Here is a 20,183-nt window from a genome sequence, read left to right as displayed (position 1 = left end):
AGAATTACAGAGAGGAATGTGAGGTCATGTACCTTGGATTCCCTCCTCTTTCGGCCCAAGATGGGTCTCTGCAGGAAAACAATCTGTTTGGTGGACAGACTTCCATCACTGCAAGATGAAGACAGAGAGAGAGAAAGGGAAAGAGGAGAGGACAGCAGCTGAAAACATTGGCAATTCAACAAGAATATGAGATAATTTTATTTCTTTAATCACAAACACTTTTACTTTTTTGGTATTCATTTATTTAGAAATGATTAAAAATAAAATAAGAATGAATGGGAGATGGAAATAAGCTTTTCCCACTTGCTTTTCATCATTTAAACATTTAGAAACAATGTTACAAACACTGACAGATTATTCATAATTTATTGTTTTCTTTTGCTTTTTGCTTGAAAATTTGCTGCAGAACTCCAAGATAAATATGTATAATTCATTGGTGTTAAATCCTGGAATAACGCAGAGTGATCCAGACTCTTTCTGACCTTCCATCAAGATAGTGAAATTACCACTGCTCATGCTTCACACTCTTATCTGACAGTTTAAGGATATAGGCTCACATTTGTGGCCCAACCTCTTTACTACTGTCATCTGTCAGTTTCATTTCCCCCTTCCCCCCTTGAGTCTTGCAAGGAAACTGATACTTCACATGCAAGGAGGCAGATTTTGAAGTTTGCCTGAATGTCTGTGTGCAACTTGTGATCATCTTCAGCTTCTCAGAACATGTATTTCTTCTCTTTTCCCCAATTCCCCAAATATAATCCTCCATCCCATGCACATGTCACACGCCTGTGTTCGGCGAAGGATAATCTGCACAAGTACTCGTGCTGACAGATTAATCGTGGCAGGAAATGCAGATTCATTTCTGAGTGGGCTTCTTGTCTCTCATGCTCGCTCCTTCGTCTGCTCATCTTTGTCATGCACAGCCCATTTCATAGTCCAGTGTGCTCTCACTAACTAGCTCCCCACTCAGTTTTACCTCTCTGCTTTTATCTCTTCTGACAGCAACATTTGCGACAGTTTTATTGTTTGTTTCTGCTTTTTCCTTCCATTTATCTTTTGCTATTATTGGACATGGCTTAAAAGGAGATATGTTGTCCTGTGCTGCTATCTGACACAAGTTTGATAACACATGCACACCCATGCACACACATACACACAAAGGTTAGATGCTGTCTAAAGTTAAGCTGCCCGCTCAACCTTGCACATGAGGAAAGATGTCAGGTTTATGATCGCTGCAGAACCCTAAAAGCCTGCTACAAATCTTCCCTTTCTCAACATCAAATGGACTTGAGACTCCTCCAGTAGAAGGCTTACTATCTAAGCCATCCAAAGCCCACCACAACTTATTTTTTCCATTACCTTCTTCCTTCCACCTTCTATCCATATGCTGTTTGCTGTCAAGAACGCTGGATGGCTTCCTGGCAAATCAAAGCTGAAAACTAACCAGAGTTCCCAGCAAAAGCCCCAACCCATTAAGCCAGAAAGGAGTGGATGGCTTAGAAAATTACAGGCCTTTACTGAACCTATTGCTGTCAGTGTCAGTCGCAGTATTATAACTTGAAGCTATATAGAACAGCAATAGCCTGTGTCAATTTATGGGTGAATGTACCTGTCATCTTTAGGGAAAATGTCTACCGCACACCTCTGCTGCATACTGCCACTTGAAATAAAAAATAAAACACACATCATATGCTGCACCGAAAATTGCGTCTCTTTCTTTAAAAAAAACTAAGATTAAGACTGTTTATATGTTGATCTCTATTTAGTCTCCAACAAATTCAGACTGCAATAATTCACTGATTTGTCTGAACCTTCCTTGTTGTATGTTCACTTGTTCCATAGTTAATGTAGAGAAATTCACATTTACTGTAGTTAATGGCTCTAAAACGTAATTACCATTTATATTAATTGAATGCAGCGAACGTGAATGCATGCTCTGAGACAACTACATGAATTAATGTTGTGTGGAGAAGCCGCTGAGCACCAGTTAGCGTTAATTTCAGACGCCGCTGAGATCATTGACACTTATCCAACCCCTCCAGATGAAGTGCAGTCTTCAAACCCTCAGACAACAAAAAGGGTGCATTTGCAAATTTTCTATTTAAAAATGGAGGCCAAAAACACAAAAACAAGTGTAATGAGTACTGCTAATCTGAAATAGATCATCAACCATTATTTCGGCATGCAAAATGTTTTCAAGGCAGGGAGAGAAATGAGCTCCGTCCTGTTCTGTATCTAGGCCGACTCTGATTAATTAGCCATGTTGTGCTGTTGTGTTGTGGCATTTTTAAAGAGAAGAGAGAGGGAGGGAAGGTAGAAAAAAAAACAAAGGATTAAAATAGAGAGGTAATTAATCAGCTATGCTGTGAAAGAGCAGCAAACATGACCAGCTGAGGTGGGGGCAGAGCAAACAATTGGTCGGTGTACTGATGGAAATACTACATGCACACTTCATTAGTATGACACAACACATCACAACATTATGTTAAAGAATAGTTTCGCATTTTTTAAGTCTATTAATACTTAAATGCTCATATGTTCATTCAAATTGTTATTGGTCGTTGTAATCATTCTTCCTGTCTGCCGCAAAGAGATCCCTTCCTAAAGTGATTTCGTTGTAAGAGATGGGGGACAAAATCCACAGTCTCCATTCAGTGCAAAAATGCATTCTAATGTTTAGCAAAAGTTGATATAAATCAGGTGGGGATACTCTAAAGTTTATTTAGTATGAAATTCCTTGTTGTGCTTTCATGGACAATGTTTTCTTGCTGAGTCCCAGCAGAGAGACAGGAAGTGGGAATTTGACACTAACATGACAGATCCAGCTAAACTTTAGAAGTCATTTTTGCACAGATCAAGGACTGTGGATTTTGTTCCTTATCACTTACACTGAAATTGCTTTTACTGTAGAATGGATCTCTTTGTGGCCAGTATGGACAGCAGGAACAATTACAGTGAGCAATTACCTTGAAAAAATGTTTAATGCAAAATATGGGTTAACATTTTGTTAGTTAGTTAGTTACGTATTGAGAATGGCAGTGCACTATACCTTACTATATGTTAAAAGAATAAGTAAGTATGAGTAATAAATAAGTAATACTTATTTATGCTTACACTTACTTATACTTTACTTATATATAAAGTATACTATATATATATATATATATATATATACTAATCACAATAGGTATTTCTGCCTCCGGAGCTGCAGAGACTGGATCTGTGGTTGCGGGCCACTTGCTGCCCCCGTGTTCCTGCTCGACAACTGCTACTACAGTTGTTGTTATTGGCTCTGTTACTATTATTGTCATTATTATTCCTATGACTGTCATTCCTATTATTATTAATTTATTAATACTAATATTACCACTACCATTACATTATTACTATTTTAAAATTCTAGGTGGTATTTGCATTGTTCTCCTCTCCCTTTCTCTCTCACTCTCAAAACCTCTCTCTCTCTCTCTCTCTCTCTCTCTCTCTCTCTCTCTCTCAAAAATCTCTCTCTCTCTCTCTAAACCTAACACAGCAGCGGCGGATGGCCGCCCACCATTGAATCTGGTTTTGCTCGCGGTTTCTGCCTGTTAAAAGGAAATTTTTTCTTGCCACTGTCGTCAAATGCTTGCTCAGGGTGGGATTTGTTGGGTCTCTGTAAATAATATTATAAAGAGTACAGTCTAGACCTGCTCTACAGGAAAAGTGCAATGAGATAACTTCTGTTATGAATTAGCGCTATATAAATAAATTTAATTGAATATTATTTTATCATTATTAGTGCACAACAATATCTGACTGCATTTAAAGCAAAAAAAATCCCAAAACAGCTCAGTTAGACAGTGAGGGCCTTTGACTATTGTTTTTTATTTATTTTTTGGTATACTATAGTTTGAGTTTGGTTTCTAAGACTGGTTTGAAGAGAGCCTTACTTTACCAAACTGTAGTGAAATATTTGACTGGTCCAGTACATTATCAGCATGTTGAAGAACAACTTCTGTTTTGAAGGGAAGCTCTTCAGGGTGCCTGAAGAACATGCAAGGCCTTTGACCATAAGCGGATGTACACTCATATAACAGCCATGAGTGATGAGTCAGCACAGGCTTAGCTGAGGAACCGTTACATTTCTGTGAAGAGATTTTCCACCAACAGTCAAAGCTGCTGCACAGCTTGAAGCTCAGCCTAAATTGGAACAGATTTAAGTCAATATCTTCTAAAAGCTGTCATATTTCTTTAAACAATAACTTAAATGAACAAGGTGGGCGTGTTATAATCTATAGCCTACTGTGTCCCAGTTTTCACAGGAATACTGTAGCATGTACAGTAGGTAGTGATTTTTAGAGAAGTTTTTAATATCTTTGGATTTAAAGTTGTACAATTTCTTTAGAAACACTTTGTAGGTCTTGTGTGAACTCAAGAGTTTCCTCCCCACAACAAAACTACAAGATGGCAGTAGTGACATTTTCCATTTTCATTTGTATTCACAGAACGTTTAGCAGAACAAAAAAAGCTATGTATGTATATTCTTTGTAAACACTGCAGTAACACAGAACAGTTACTTCAGGTTAAAGTGACAAAAAGCTACTTGATTATTATGTTGTGAAAACCATGTTCTCCCAAATGTCAACTTTTTTATGAACTAAGAAAAAGAGTCTTGTTTCAAGCTTGGTGACAGTGTAATCTTGGGATAATCCAGTGAGGTTTTAAATGTTTCAGGATCAGTGCTGGAACATAATAAAATACATTTACTCAAATACCGTACTTACAGTAAATGCTCGTTTGATTTCCATTTTAGCTTATTTTTTTAATCTTCTATTGTATTTCTATTTTTTTTAATCCTGCATGTATCTTTTTAATATTGCCCTGTGTTTTTTATGTTGTCTTAATGCTTTTCAGTCTCATATAAACCACTAATTGTTTTGTTGATGAAAGGTGCTATACAAATAAACTTGCCTTGCCCTGAGTATTTCCATTTTATGGTACTTTATTCTTCTACTTACTTGTAACTTTGCAGATTAAGATTTTTCATACAAAACCTATGATCAGCTCCACCTTAACCAGCTACAACATTAAAATGCTACCTACATGTTAATGCATCAATGATACTAATATAATATGTATAATAATTTGACACTATAAAAAGGGCCATTCTGCATAATAAGTACTTTTACTTTTGATACTATAGGTGCATTTTGTTGATAATACTTCTGTACTGTCAACATTTTTGATTGCAGGAGTTGTAATAGAGTAATTACTCATTTTATTTTAGTGAAGGGTCTGAGGATCTGATGGTTTTCATCATGACCAAAACACATAAATCATCAGTGGTGCAGCTCGTTACTTGTAGAAGTCACATGATTAGTTAAATACAGATCACATGTGTTCTGTGTTCAACTGATAAAAAGTAACACTAAGGCTTGGAGTTGCTGTTGTTGCAATTGCTGCTGGTTGCCAACAGAGGTCGTTAGAGGTCATAAAACACTTAATGTACCTTAATTGTCAGATGAGGGTCATTACCTGTTAGTCTTGATTACAGGAGTTGGCAGCACACAGGTGAGTCTCCATCCATATGTGGCCAGGGACTGTAGCAGAGGAACATAATCTGCCTTCACCTGCAGACCCTGTGGAGAAAACAAGATGTCCATTACAACCTACAATCAACCCAAACAAACCTAAACCTGTACATAATCGCCATCCTTCTCCCCTTAAACGCCAAGTGCACAGCACAATGAATGGTGTGCATGAATATTATGTAACAGAGGGCATTCACTACTACTACTAGCTGTCAGCATCACTTAAAAACTCAAATCTCAGTTAAAAAATACCTTCCCTCTCAGATATGATGGCTTTAATACAATGTACTGTATGTGTGATGTCTAAGAAGAAATGTACACAGGAAAGAATATAAACTGAGACATAATCCACTGCTACGGAAACTCCCTGGTTGCCATGAGTCAACATGACAACCATCTCTATTCATGTATGTGTCAGCACAGTAAGTCCTTGAGCAAATAGACTGCTCATGTGAAATGGCTCACTTTGTGGTAAATATTTTAATGCTGTTTGTGCTATTAAAATACCATCAAATGAGCCGTAGTTGCATTGTCTCAATGACAGATTTAAATCAAGAATGGCCAAAACACAATAATTAAAATGCTCATTTTGACTTTGACTAACTGACATACACACAGATTCCTGAATGTAGTTTCAGAACACACACATGCACACACACATGGTTCGGAGAGGAAATCTGTGTGTGGTTTGCCATTATTGCCATGTTAGGCACCTGCCGAAAATGAAAAACCGCAACGCGTGTCAGTCAGATTGCTCGTACCTACAACAACATACGCATTCGCACGCACACACACACACAAAACCCCCACACCCACAGAGCTGCCAGTTATTAAGAGACCTCAAGGAACAGCTCCATATTCCCCAAAAGGATGTCTAAAGTTATGAACTATGCAAAATAAAAATCTTTTGACAAGACAAGAGTAAGTTTCAGCATTCGGGGGCCGTTAACTTTTTTACATAAATTCCAAACCGTTACACTCAGTGGTGCAGTTTGAGTACTGATATGAGTCGAGAAGGCAGTGAACATTAACAAAGTACACCTCAGAACTTATTCATAGAATCTATTCATAGCACACTGATCAACTGTACAAGAACAGACTTGAGAATACATCGCACCTACACAAGCTACATTAACCTTCACTTTACTGTGAAGTGTAATTAAAGCTGCACAAGGCAGGGTTTTCATGTGGATATACTGTACACCTGCCTTCATCAGCCTCTATCACAGAGAGCTAAATTAACAGACATGAGCATGCTGTGTACTCTTTACGGATGACACCGTAGAGGATTTTGGGTTTTGAAGTTAATGTTTTTGAAACACGGACCCCTTGCTCCTGTTTTGGAGCTGCCAACATGCATGGCTGTTAATTGCAGCTTGTGGTAACCAGGGTCCTAGTTGACAATCTTGTCTTGTTTCCTGCTCATACCAGTTTTCTAAGTTATGTATATGATCCTTTAACACAGATTTCTTCACCGTGAACATGCTCTGGTAACCACTGCGCAGAAGTGACAATTTAAGATATTTTTCTTTATTAATTGTATATTTACAGTACTAATGTTCTATGAATTAACACTTTAAAGGGCCAGTTCACTCAAATCACATGCTGTAGTGATATAATGGCACATTTTGGAGGAGGGGGGTAGATTATTGTGGGATAAACTACTACCACTACTGTAATAACATTATCTACTTACATACTAGTAATACTAAGAAATACAAACGATACTATAAGTACAACAGCTATTACTAAAAGGACTACTACTATTTGTACTACAACTCCGACCACCACAACTGCTACTACCGAACCACTATTACACTATTACAACAACATCTACTATTACAACAACGATAGCTACACTACTACCATTACTATTGAAGCACTACTACTACTACTAATACTACAAGTACTATTGCTTCTACTACCACTATCAGTGTACCTATACCTAAGTGTGTATTTGACTTGGTACTTTAGTCAACATTTGTTGTATTAATATAAAGTACATATAACTAAATCTACTTGACTTGATTACTACTGCTACTATTATTACAGCTAATACAACCACTGCTTCTACTGTTACTACTTCTATTATTTACTGTTCTACATCTAGATAGTAGTAGTATTATTACAATAACTACTACTACAACTGCTACTACAACTACTACCATTATAATTACTACTACAACAACTACTACTACAAGAATTGCAAGTAGTACAACTACGCCTACTGCTATCCCTCGAGCTGTAACTACTACTTCTGTTACCGCTACTACTACAAGTATAATTACTACAGTACTTTCTTACTACTATTACCTCTACTAATTCTGTAGCAGGGTCTACTGGGCAGTCATACAGAGAAAGGGGCATTTCTGAGAAAGACAGAGACTGATCAGCATGCAGTGCTCATTTTCAGCCACAAGACAGACTTTAAGTCAAATCACTTAAACCCACTCCACCGCACAACACCTCATTTTTCTTCCACAGATTTTTATTGACCAGGATGACAGAACAATGCACAGAAAGACCTAAAGAAGCCACATATCAAGTTGTAGGTTGCAAAGAGCTAATTGTTAGAATACAAGACACTGCTCCAGACATTATTTACACAATCATTACTTTCTAAGCTCCCACAGGGAGCAGCGCATCTACATTTTTCGGGGGTTTATGTTGGAACCACTCCCAGAAACAGACTCTTTCTCAAAGCTTGCCTGTAAAGTAAATTGAGAAATAATTTTTCTGTAATGGCTTGCTGTTCTTTGGAGTAGGTGAAAGTTAATCACAGTCCCCAGAGTATGGCTCCCGTCTCTCCCTGACTTATTATGCAGGGCCACCTCGCTGCATCAGCACTCCAGCACCAACCTGTGAGCCTAAAAAACATAGTAATCACACTGCCATCTTTGACTTCGATGTTATCTGAGTGACTATAAAGAAGGACCACACGGTAAAAGGAAAGAAAAGCAGTAGTTGTAGTTTAACCACTGCAGTCAAAGCCACTTTAAATTAAATCTGTGCGGCCCAACCACCTTGCTAAAGGTCATCACAGCAGGAAGAGGAGAATATGTCAGAGACTTTCACTGTCACAGCTGATGATGGTAGCTAAAACAACAACTGCTGAGGCAATAACTCACATCTATTTTTAAAGATTTTGATGCTAAACCACCTCTCTATCATTTTAAAAGAAAGTATGAAGATATATTATCCAGTGTTTGGGAACATTTACCTAAGACAAAGTTTGTTTTCAGGCCTATGGCAGAGGAGGGTGGAGCTGCAGGTCAACTTGAAGTTCAAAGTGCACTCTGAGACTCTGCTCAACAAAAACACCACTATATTGTTTTTCTTTTAAGCCCCTTCACGGGCTCTGCAAGGTAGACATAACAAACCATAATTCTGTTTTTCACCAGCTCTGAACATAGCTGTAATTTTGCAGACTACCAGGGTCAACAGGTTTGCAGGCACAGTCCAGTAATGATGAAGCAAATACCTTTAAAAAAGGGCATTCAGATGCTGTTCCTGATAGGCTCGCTCGGCCTGGAGCGTTGTCACAGCAACAGAAAATTCAGCATCCGCTATATTTTAAAACACTGCAATAACCTTTTGTAGGTGTGATTGGCCCTTTCAAATTAAGTAAAAAGAAATACTTAATATTTGTGCTGTTTTTTTTTTTACATATTTTCCTCACTGTTACAGCTTATCGGCCAGGAGTTATCCATGCCTCTTTTGTGAACACATCAGATTTGTGCTCAAGCTAATGGATGTATTAATAGTGGGTCAGATCTATTGTGGGGCCCTAGCTGATTAAAAAGTTGGGGACTGACAAACTAGCATGGATGTTTTCAAACATATCGCCAACTTGACAAAAAAAAGCTCACCACAAGGTCCATTTAATAACTATTCTGCAGCTTTCAATCGTATCACACAATCAACAGATGAGTTTTTCCAATTGTCATGTAATTGTAGATGTTCAAATTTACATTTATCCACATACTTTAAGGACTTCTTGTCTACATTGGCTTAAAAGTTGAGACTGAAAGTTCATTCTTGACCTTGGAAACAGTAGTTGTAGGTGTGAAAGAAATCTCACCACATTCGCTGTTCTGGAGCTTTTAATTGTTTCACAGGTTCTATGAATATCACTAGCTTCATATGGCATACAGCTTGGCCCTCCCCAAGCAAACCTACACACCATCTAGGGACCTTTTCTTTGCTTAAAATTGCATTAGTGCAACAATAATACAGCTTAATAAAAGACATCTAAAGTGCTTCCAAACTTTAGACTTTTATGAGGCATTAGCCTACTTCTGAGTCAAGACTAAACTATGTAGCCTGGTAACACATGATGAGGTAGTTCGGAAAACAAAAGATCAGCCAGCGCATGGAGTTGTTACTGTTCCTTCTGTACTGTCAGTGAAAGCTTTTATCATGTACTTTTGCAGGCAGAATAAAAGTATTAGTGTGTGATGACTGAAACTGATGATTCAAATGGGGGTTCTGAGACAGCTCATCAGACAGTTCATCAACTTGAAAGCAGCAGCCCTAATTATTTTATTTAAAAAAAAAAAAAAAAACAGACAGGGCCCAGAGCCACATTCTGACAGGGGAGCCCAGACTTCCTCCCTGCATCTCTGTTTACTGCTTACCTACTGCTTTGTTAAATAAGCCTGCCGGCTAGTTAGCTAAAAAAACTGATGTTTTTCAGGTTAACTGAGCTGAGATAAAGACAAGCCAGTTTCTCTGTCATGTTAACCTCAATCTGGACTCAAATCAGTTAACTTTTGCTCACCACTCCACCACACTGGTTCTGGTATATTTTTATGTATTACATTATGAGATTGCTACTGATGCGTAAGCAGTATTTTACTGTTGTAGCTGGTTGAGGTGGAGCTAGTTTTAACTCCTCTATAGTCTAGTAATTCCCAACCTAGGGGACTTTTCCATAATCTTTTTCTTTGCTAAAATATTTGATAATTTGACCTCTTTGGGCCTCAAACAGTTATTTAAATGAAACCATCTAAGAAGTTTAGAGTGGAAATGTGTCTTTGGTGAACTGCTAACAACTCCTAGACATAAAATGTTAGGGGCCCCACCTGGGCATTGCTTTTTGTAAGCCAAAAAGGTTACAAACCACTGGGTTAATCTCTAACAATTCATTGTACAGTATTAATAATTAATAAATGTCGGGTAATATTTCCCTCTGAAATGTAGTGGAGTATAAGTATAAAGTAGCATAAAATGGAAATACTGTACCTCACAACTGTACTTAACTACCGTTATTTGAGTAAATGTGTGCTTCTTTCCACCACCGTTGCTAGAACATTTGTGATAAAACTGCTAAGCCTCTGTTCTGTTAAGTGCTTGTTACTTGTTTCTAATAGCTTACTACACCTGATAAACAACTACACCCTATAAACCAAAACCTATCCCTCCATCCCGGATCTATCAGCATCATCGTCAACTTGTCTGACAGAGCGGGTGCGATCTCTCACTTGCAGGGACAGTGCAAATTGCTCTCCTTCTATCTAGGTCACTTCTTCTCTCACCTAAATCAGAGAGGATAGAGATATCATGAACAGGAGAAACGATCAGCTCTCTGTGTAACATGCATACATGCAGACCACATCATGCACACACAGACACAGAACACATAAGAAATCATACACTGTACACTGTAAATAATGCACCAGGCTTGAGGTTAGGCAAAAAAAAAAACCCTACAAATCTACATCCTGTGTTCTTAGCATCAAGCACGAGTGATTCTGATGAACCCAGAGGACTGTACACACGTGATATGTTCATGTGTGTGTGATTTAGGGTTCCTTTTCTATGTCTTAAAACTACTTCTTCAAAGATTCCTCCCTGCCATACCGATGCTGTGATGTGGGGCCCTAATCCCACTTAAAATTTCTGGAGACTGTGAAGTGCTGCTCTTCAAAGCCGGGGATGCAAGTAAATTCTGGGAATGAGTGACAACAATGTCAGTGCTGTTAAGCTCCTTTCACTTGCTTTGACTTTGGACTGCCATTTCTTAAATCTAAACGCCACTGACATTAACTTCTAGGGTGTCTTTCTGCAGGAGTAGACACTTTCTTTACACTCTCCTTACAGTTTTTCAGGTTTGTCTTTGTGGTTATGAGTTATCAAGATCAAGGACTGAGCAAGCCTGCAACATCATCAAACTGCACAGCTGGAAGTGGTTGAGAGAACATTTTACTTAATGACAGTCATGCTATGATATCCATCAACAGGAATATCAAAAACTATGTATATGCTCAAAAACCTGTAAATCTTTAGAACATAATGCATAAACAGCTCCTTATTAAATCTGCCTTTAGATCCTCTGCTATCCACCTGAAGTCAGAAAGAAAACCATTCTTTTAGCTTTAAATCATTTTTGTGAACACCAAACTCATAAAACAACAGTTATGTTTTATGTTCTAGCTACGCTAATAATACCCATAAACAAAGCTTTTGTTGTTGTAACCAGGGAGCTAGTTTGCAATCTGTCTTGCTTTCTGCTCTTTCCATTTTCAAGTTATGTATACTGGTAGCCACTGCACAGAAGTAATCATTTTTTGTGGATTTTTTAATATATTTTACTGTGATTATAGGTACAGTAATAGATCCTAGCTGCATCTCTTCTGTACCTAATTAGAGTAACAAACGCCCATGCCAGTATTATTGCTCTGGTAAGGAATATTTTCAAGGGTCAGTAACAAAAAAAAAACAACAACAACAAAAAAAAAACATTTACCCCCAGTGGTATGTGGCCTTGCAGAATAATTTCAGTTTTATGTGCTGAGGTTTGAGGATATGAAGATTTGTGTTGCCACCCTGAAATGGAGGTCAATGGACTTTTGTTTGTGCTGCTCAAATTTCATTCACCTTCTTTGTATTGAGGGGGGTGGAACTTACACGTATGGGGTAAGGGTAAAAATATGCTCTTTTGGGATTTTGTTAAATTGACCCTTAAAGGATGATCCTTTACAGAACCATGGCCAATACAGTAGCTGTTCATTGATTTTTGCTCTTATTACTCTTAAAGGGGCACTTCACCAAGATTACAAAGTAATCTCACTTTGGGCTTGAAACTATAACATTTCAATAGAACACCTGCATTGCAAACTGTGGGCATAGAGTTTGAAAAACATGGGTGTTTATGAGGCAGGGAGGATCTAAGAAAAGACGTAGTTGCATCACGAGAAATAAAGGATTCAGTATTTTAAAGCTTGACCCATTCTAGGGACTAAAGATCAGGATATCTAACTTTAATCTGTCTAACTAGTCTCCCAACTGAGGTTTTTGGAAGTGCAATCCGAAATTGCTGGAGTGCCCATTTAAAAGAGTACTCCACCGATTTAGCATTGCACTCCTATAACACTGTCAGACAATGGTATATGGTATATATAATGATATTGTCTTTTTTATTTCACACATTCTTCTTCCTTGTCAAATTTTGGCACCTACAGTGCAACTCGATCGCATACAGTTCAGTGTGTTATGCTAGTAGTGGCTAATGTAGCCCCGAGCCGCTAGCCTTAAGCAGAGATGAGGAGCAGGCAACAGAGGCCTGGTAAGCTCACTTCTTTGTAACTTCACACCCCCAGATTTTTTTCATTTTCAAATTTGTAGTCCTCAGCCCCAGCCGACGCTATCACTTGAGGTAGTTTATCAGACTTTGCACAGCTCCTTATACCACTTTTTTTCACATATGCAGTAGTACTCCCTAAGACCTGTAGACTTTGATGTGGAATAACAGTGGGGTTCCCCTTTAATTTCCCAATTCAATCTATTAACTTTAAAAAAAATCTTTCCTCCTCACATGTACAGCCTGTATATTAGTGTTCCTTCTACTTCAGTTCTTTTAAGCTTATATGACCCTTACATTGAATGAAATATTCAAACCAGAGATGGGATGTTGCAGATCAGATCAGATGGAAATATTCTACATGTCTGTGCACAAACAAATAAACATTTCCCCTTTAGTGCGACATACATTTGTCATAATGGACCTGCCGCTGGGCTTGGCAGAAGTGAAGTGAATAATGGTGCTGTAAACAACCTTTTAGAAAGGAAAGACAGTATGAGAAGCTTCTAAGAAACATCAGACTCCTCATAGACGTCAGCTGTGCTAAGGTGAATATCAGTTCATCTTTTAATAAAACACACATACATGGATGTTTTTGTGAATCTGGTGCTTCTTCACTGTTTTATCTAGATACAGAAAGACTGAAAAACAACACCCTCCTGCTAATGCACTTTGTCCCTCTTGATAAATAAATTCTCCTGCAGCATATCATGGCGAGCAAACATATTAAGACCAACCCTAGCTGAGGTCTGAAGGAAACCATGTTTTGTTTGGTTATTGCTCCTGTGATGGGAAAGAGGGCTTTCAGTACATTAGTTCCAAAGTAGCTCCTGTATTGATTTTCCCACAGGACACAATAGATGAAACGCTGGACCTAATTGGAGTTTCATAGTAGACCCTTGATGAGTTATTCATTTTGAGCACTTCACCACCATCCAACATTGTTCCTATTCAGGTCATTTTGCTCAGGAAAAAAACTCTCATGTTCAGGCACTGCTGCATCTGTTTTGCTGTACGTGATAAAGCTAAAAGAAATGTCTGTATCAGCTCTTTAGCACTGATGGCATTTTTATGCAGAATATAGGCAGCCTTCTACATGCTGAACACCCTGTACATATGCGTTTTTCCCTTGCTTGTCATTTTATCAATTTTGTTATTTTTGTGCTATTTTCCTCCAGGCTGTGTTCTGCTGTCATTTAGTAGAAACGGTTTCCATAGCACTGGCATCTTAGTTTGTCAGTTTGACATTTATATTTGTTACTTGTTTTCCTCTTTAATTTCTTTCTATGATTTTGTTTGTCTCACATGCAACGTCTGTTTTTTTGTCAAATTTGTTGGCTTTGTTTTTTTTGTTGTTTTATCATTGTACTTTTTTCTTATCATCTCTATGTCTTATTACTAACTAAAGTGACTAAATTAAACTAAACATATTTAGTGTATTATTACATAATACACTAAATAAATTACCTATATAAGATGAATGTACATTTTTTTTGTCTGCAAAAGAACTTAGTTGTTAGTTACTTGTTACACAGCACAACTCCGTAAAAGGTGCCTTTAAACAACTCCAAACCCTCCACACCTACACGTCCAACGTATCCTCATAAAACGGTTTGTATGATATCCTACGAAAAGTTAAACACCATTTTTTGTGCATAATCCTATGAATGTCCAGCAACCAGCAACAGGCGTACCGGATCTTTGTCATCATAATAACAATAAACACGTGGTTAACGTTGTGAAACGGTCGTAGTTTGGTTAGGTTTAGGCACCAAAACTACTTGGTTAGGTTTAGGAAAAGCTCACGGTTACGGTTAAAATAAGTAAGTTACGTTAGTAACTCACAGTAAGTCACGTGAAGTGAATCATGTGACTTAACTTACGTAGGTTACGTAACTTACGTAGGTTACATAATTTACGTACGTAACTTAAAATAAGTAAGCATAACTTAAAATAAGTCAATGTTGACTTGTGGTTTCACACGGGACACAAACTCCTGTGAAAGTCCTGTGTTTGACCCATCCACCCACCCTGTCTTCCTCCCTACATGGACTTTGACGCTCTTTATACCTTCACATCTGATGTCCTCCTTTGCTCCCGTCACAATTACTGAGGCCACTAGGCCACTGTAACTGCCTCGTGGCTCGCAATTACGTGGGTTATATACGAATTATAGTGCATTAGTTTTTGTAGGTAGAACTACGAAAAGTGAATGAGAACATTCACATGCTGTATTTAACACGTGTAGAAAAAGAAAACAAGACATTTAACAAGCATCCAGCCCTACAATTTGGAGGCATTATTGACCATCAAAGGCAAGCTTAACTTTAGCTCCGCTGACTGCATGCAGCACTACAGTGGTCCTGTCCTCACAGTGATGCTTCAGGGTTCACACAACCTCCAACTCTGAACAAAGCTATCCTTAACAACAGCTGATTCCTGAATGTAGGCTTATCAGTGGCAAGCCAGCTAAGAACACACAACTTTGGAGTTACTATTACTACTTTAGCGTGCCCTGCGCTAAGACAGAGGTGTTCAGCACATGTAGGAATGAATCTCTATCAACAAATCTTTAAATTGAACTGACTACAACTGATATCAACCCTCCAACACCTAACACAGTGAACAGAATCAGAATCAGAATAATTTATTGATCCCAGAGGGGAAACTCTTTCGTTACAGCTGCTCACTATCACGTCAATGCACACAGGAATAGAAGTACTAAGCAAATCAAAATATAATACACTATAATACAGCTAAGATAAATTAAGTACAAAGTGGATATAAAGTATAAGAGCTAAAATAAGTGTAAGTACAAAAGTGGATTTACAGGTTGATAAGTATGTACGGTATAATACAATGTAATAATATAAGTAATAAGTAATAGTGCAATAATGAGTACTGTCAAGTTAAGTGTAGCAGATCAACCAGATAATTAGATGGTGGACATTGCCTGATATAAACTGACCCTCAAACTGTCTAAACAGAGTTTTACATTATTACTAACTATATTTCAAATTGTAATCCCTTACATGACTATACTTGTTATACTTGTTGTAATCTGGTAATAAATATAAAAAAAAGAAATAAAGGTTTTGCGGTATATGCAACAACCCCCTTTTTCATTGTAAAGTAAAATTACTTTCATTAACAGTATTATACATCTGTATTCAGTAGTGATCTGATGTGCTGATATAACTGCTTATGTACTGCAGCTCACCACCACTCTGCTGCTTTGTGAACACCTGTCGAGCTGATGCCATTAGAAGCTCAGCACTTTTCACATGCAAATCCTCTGATTAGTTGTAACTCATTTATAAATAGAACAATTAAAAACACTTTTTTCCCCCTTCAGTGATGAACAGACACCGTCCCTGAGATGATACACCCACTTGACGACAGTATAAATGATTGCTTGCCCTCAGTGAAACAGCTTGTTTTCCTCTTTTTCTCTGAGCTTCATACATCCAACCACCTGTCAGACTTTTTGATAAACAAAACTGTAATGCATTGGGGGGGAAAAGATGACGTAAATAAAAAAGAAGAAAAAACCCCACCCGCAATCAATATTCTGCCTTATTTTTCATTGTAATTATCCCGGCACTGAAACAATAATGAGCTCTGAGGATACTTTGCATACCAATTTAAGGCAGTTATAACACTGAATGGGGATGATGTGAGGCCCTGATCGGCCTTTGTGAAAGAGTGTGTTGTCAATCTGATTTGGCATGGTGCAGATTGCTCGGGTGAAACAGTTTTTGATAAAGTCCCAGTGGAAGAGTTGATTGGATCTCCTGGAACACTGGGTGTCGGTTCGCTGTCGTTTGCTGTTGAAGTTTCTGAGGAAGCCTTGAAATCCATTAAGCTGTAACAGTATTACCATTCATCTCAGAGGGGAGGCTCTACTGCTGCCGCCAGACGACTGCAGGAGTCTTTCTATTGGCACATGTGGCCATCAGCACTGGGATGGACAATCACAGAGCTGCATTTGAGGGACAAAAGTCTCCTTTCACGCTTGGACAGCGATGTGCCGCAAAAAGTCTAAATTCAATTACAGAGATAGCATCGACAAACACATACAGACACAAAAAACCCATCCACACACACTTAACGGACACTAACACATGCACATACAGCTGCATGCACAAACATGTATACACGCAGACACACACACACAGATGAAAAGCAACAAAATGGCCGCAAACCCCTCAACTCTAGACAGAAATCAATTTCCAACTTGGAACTTGTGCTGAGGAGAGACACTAATCGGCAGGCAGATAAGGGCTTGTTTGCTCCTGATAAGACAAGCGGCCGCGACACATGTCCCATAAATTGAGATTTGCCAGATTTGCCTTTGGGGCTGTTGGGGGAAAGGTTGGCTGTAGAGTGAGGAGGGGGTGGAAGGGCACAATATCTGAGTGACAACTGATTGCAATGCCAGAGGACCAGACTCTTAGAGAGGATTTGTGCTCTAAACAGGGCTGTGCAATGTGGATTAAATATATTGTTGAACACCGCGATATTAATATGAATATTTTTCCAATACTGATTGGTGATAAATTATAGAAAAAACAACAACATACTGAGTCCTAGTAAGGTGTTGGGCTCCCATGAGTCTTCAAAACAGCTTCCGTGCCCCTTGGCATAGATTCTCCAAGTCTCTGAACCTCTACTGGAGGGATAAACACTGTTCTTCTAAAAGATATTCCCTCATTTGGTGTTTTGATGGTGGTGGTGGAGAGCGTTGTCTAACACGTAATTTCAAAATCTCCCAGGCGTGTTTATTTGGGTTGAGATGTGGTGACTGTGAAGACCATAGCTTGTGATTCACATCATTTTGATTCTCATTAAACCATTCAGTGAGCCCTTGTAACCTGTATAAAAGGATATGCATTCCTTATGTTTCTCCACTCATTTATTCAGGTTTTACCTTTAATTAGCAATAGCTGATGGTGAATGGCGATATGGCAAATGTTTGGAAAATCACATATACAGTAATTGCACTGGACATCAAGCATATAAACTGTGTTCCACTGTTATGCAGTATATGAGACAAGTCTTTACACACTGACAATGCAACAAAAACTATAAACAACTAATTTTGTTATTTAATTCAACCATATGGTCAGTCTAGCACATTCATTTTGGACAGTTCTAAACCCTGGATCATGTTCAATGACAAAATGTTTGTTCATTTAATTTATGTCCAATGATGTTTTTAAAATTCTCACTGGTTAAGGTATGGTTAGAGTTAGGCAAACAAAACACTTAGGAATTTGTGGTTTTGGTTAGTAAAAAGGCGAACGTTGATTGCAGTTCTGTGATGGGACACAAACTCTGGTCTCCTGCATGAAATAGGTACTACACACCTATTCACCATCCCGACCTCTACACACTTACTTTCGCCCTCCCCTCCCATCCATATAGGGTACTCCCTGCATTGGCACTGGACGTAAATCATGAGGTGTTTAATCGTCCAATATGAATGTAATTCCTTGGACACTAAGCTGTTTTAATTACAAATTGCTTGGAATCATTAATTTGGAAAGCTGAATTATGAAAAATGATAACTCAATATGATCATATCATCACAGCAATTTAATTCTAAGTTATTTGAATTATTGCCCAGCCCAGCTTTAAATGTGCCTCTGTGTGCCTTTTTTAAAAATGTGCCACTGAAACTAGTAGGTATTGAAAAGAAATTATGCAACCTTTTAGACAAACCTCCACAGCGTTTCCTCTCTACCAGTGGCAGAGAGCATAAAACCTGTGACACTGTGAGGAAAAGAAAAATCTCTCACTCACATCAATGACGGTCCACTGCTCCACTACGATGGCGTCATATGTCGGGGTGGCTTCATTCGGCTCGCCCTCGCTCCCCTCCTGGAAGATGAAGACACTTTCCACCGACTTAGGCAGCATATCTGCAGAAAAGAGGGGAAAAAATCCAGCCGTGAAAAGAGTATTTACTGGATGAGCGTGTCTGTCTTGTCTCTGCTGCTCTTTTAGGCCCTCCAGGCCAGAGGAAATGGAATGATATCACTCAGCCACATTCACACACAACCCTTTATTACATAGCCAGTGGTGTGGGTCATTTGTATGAGCAATGTGCACTTATACATTATGCAGGGAGACAGTGTAAAAGAAAGGAGCAGGTATTCCCCTTCTGGGATGTTAAAAAAGAAGAGGAGACATTATGCGCTACATCAGTGGTTTTCAGGACCCAAAGCCCTGCTGGTTTTCATGCTAGACAGCTAAACAGAGGCTAATTACAGCTTGGAAGCAAGGTGAATGCAGTAGCTGATAGGATTCAGAGGATCAGGGCTGAGAACCACTGCTTTTAAAAGGATGGACAGATTTTAGCGATGGCAAAATGTGGCCACTGATTTAATGAAGTCAGTCCGTAAGGCATTAAAGCATAAATCTTTTGCTAAGCCTGCATAATTCACCTTAAAACGACTTGAATTAAGTGAGCCACATAAAGACATTGACGTTGATGCTTTAGGCCACTGGTGAGATTGTGTGCTGCTGACCAAATAGATTTTATAAGCTTCTCTTCTGTTGGAGGCTAACAATTGCAGAATTGGCATCCGAGACAGAAACACCACTCCAGCCCCCATGAGCTGGGACCCCTCTCCACCCAACGTCTCTTGTTATTCATTTGATGCACATGCACATTACATGCAGGCACACACACACAGACACAATACACGCCCCATGGTCCAGTCTTCCCGGCTGGCCTGAGTGCTTTCTCATTACTCCCACACCATTTACACACTAATACAGTTTACACCAATACGAGACTCTCCACATTTCATTACTGGGACCTAATAATAGGGGGATGAGAGGCGGCTGGAGAGCCTGAGAAAGAGGGAGGGAGAGGAAGATAGAGGGAGAAGGGTGGAGTGAGCAAGACAGAGGGAGAGACAGAGTGGAGGGATGACAGGCTCTTTTATTTCCCCCTCCGTGAAAACCCATTTAGGACCCGTGCACGCTCAATTGAAGACATCTACTGGCTCTCTCAAATACAGACA

General features: G+C 38.8%; 1 protein-coding gene across 2 annotated transcripts in view; it reads right to left on the bottom strand.

Moving 5' to 3' along the window:
• The window catches only part of LOC122881493 (raftlin-like), a 103,676-nt gene that overhangs the window by 5,965 nt on the left and 77,528 nt on the right, over window positions 1–20,183 (bottom strand). For both annotated transcript variants that reach the window (XM_044207753.1, XM_044207752.1), the window contains 3 exons: window positions 18,955–19,073; window positions 5,512–5,615; window positions 33–108 (listed from right to left, as the gene is read on the bottom strand). In XM_044207753.1, the coding sequence (XP_044063688.1) occupies window positions 33–108; window positions 5,512–5,615; window positions 18,955–19,073 (299 nt within the window). The remainder of the gene's footprint in view (window positions 1–32; window positions 109–5,511; window positions 5,616–18,954; window positions 19,074–20,183) is intronic.

Source organism: Siniperca chuatsi, linkage group LG9 (genome assembly GCF_020085105.1).
Source record: "Siniperca chuatsi isolate FFG_IHB_CAS linkage group LG9, ASM2008510v1, whole genome shotgun sequence".
Classification (NCBI taxonomy): Eukaryota; Metazoa; Chordata; class Actinopteri; order Centrarchiformes; family Sinipercidae; genus Siniperca; species Siniperca chuatsi.
This window is presented reverse-complemented; position numbering and strand designations above follow the sequence as displayed.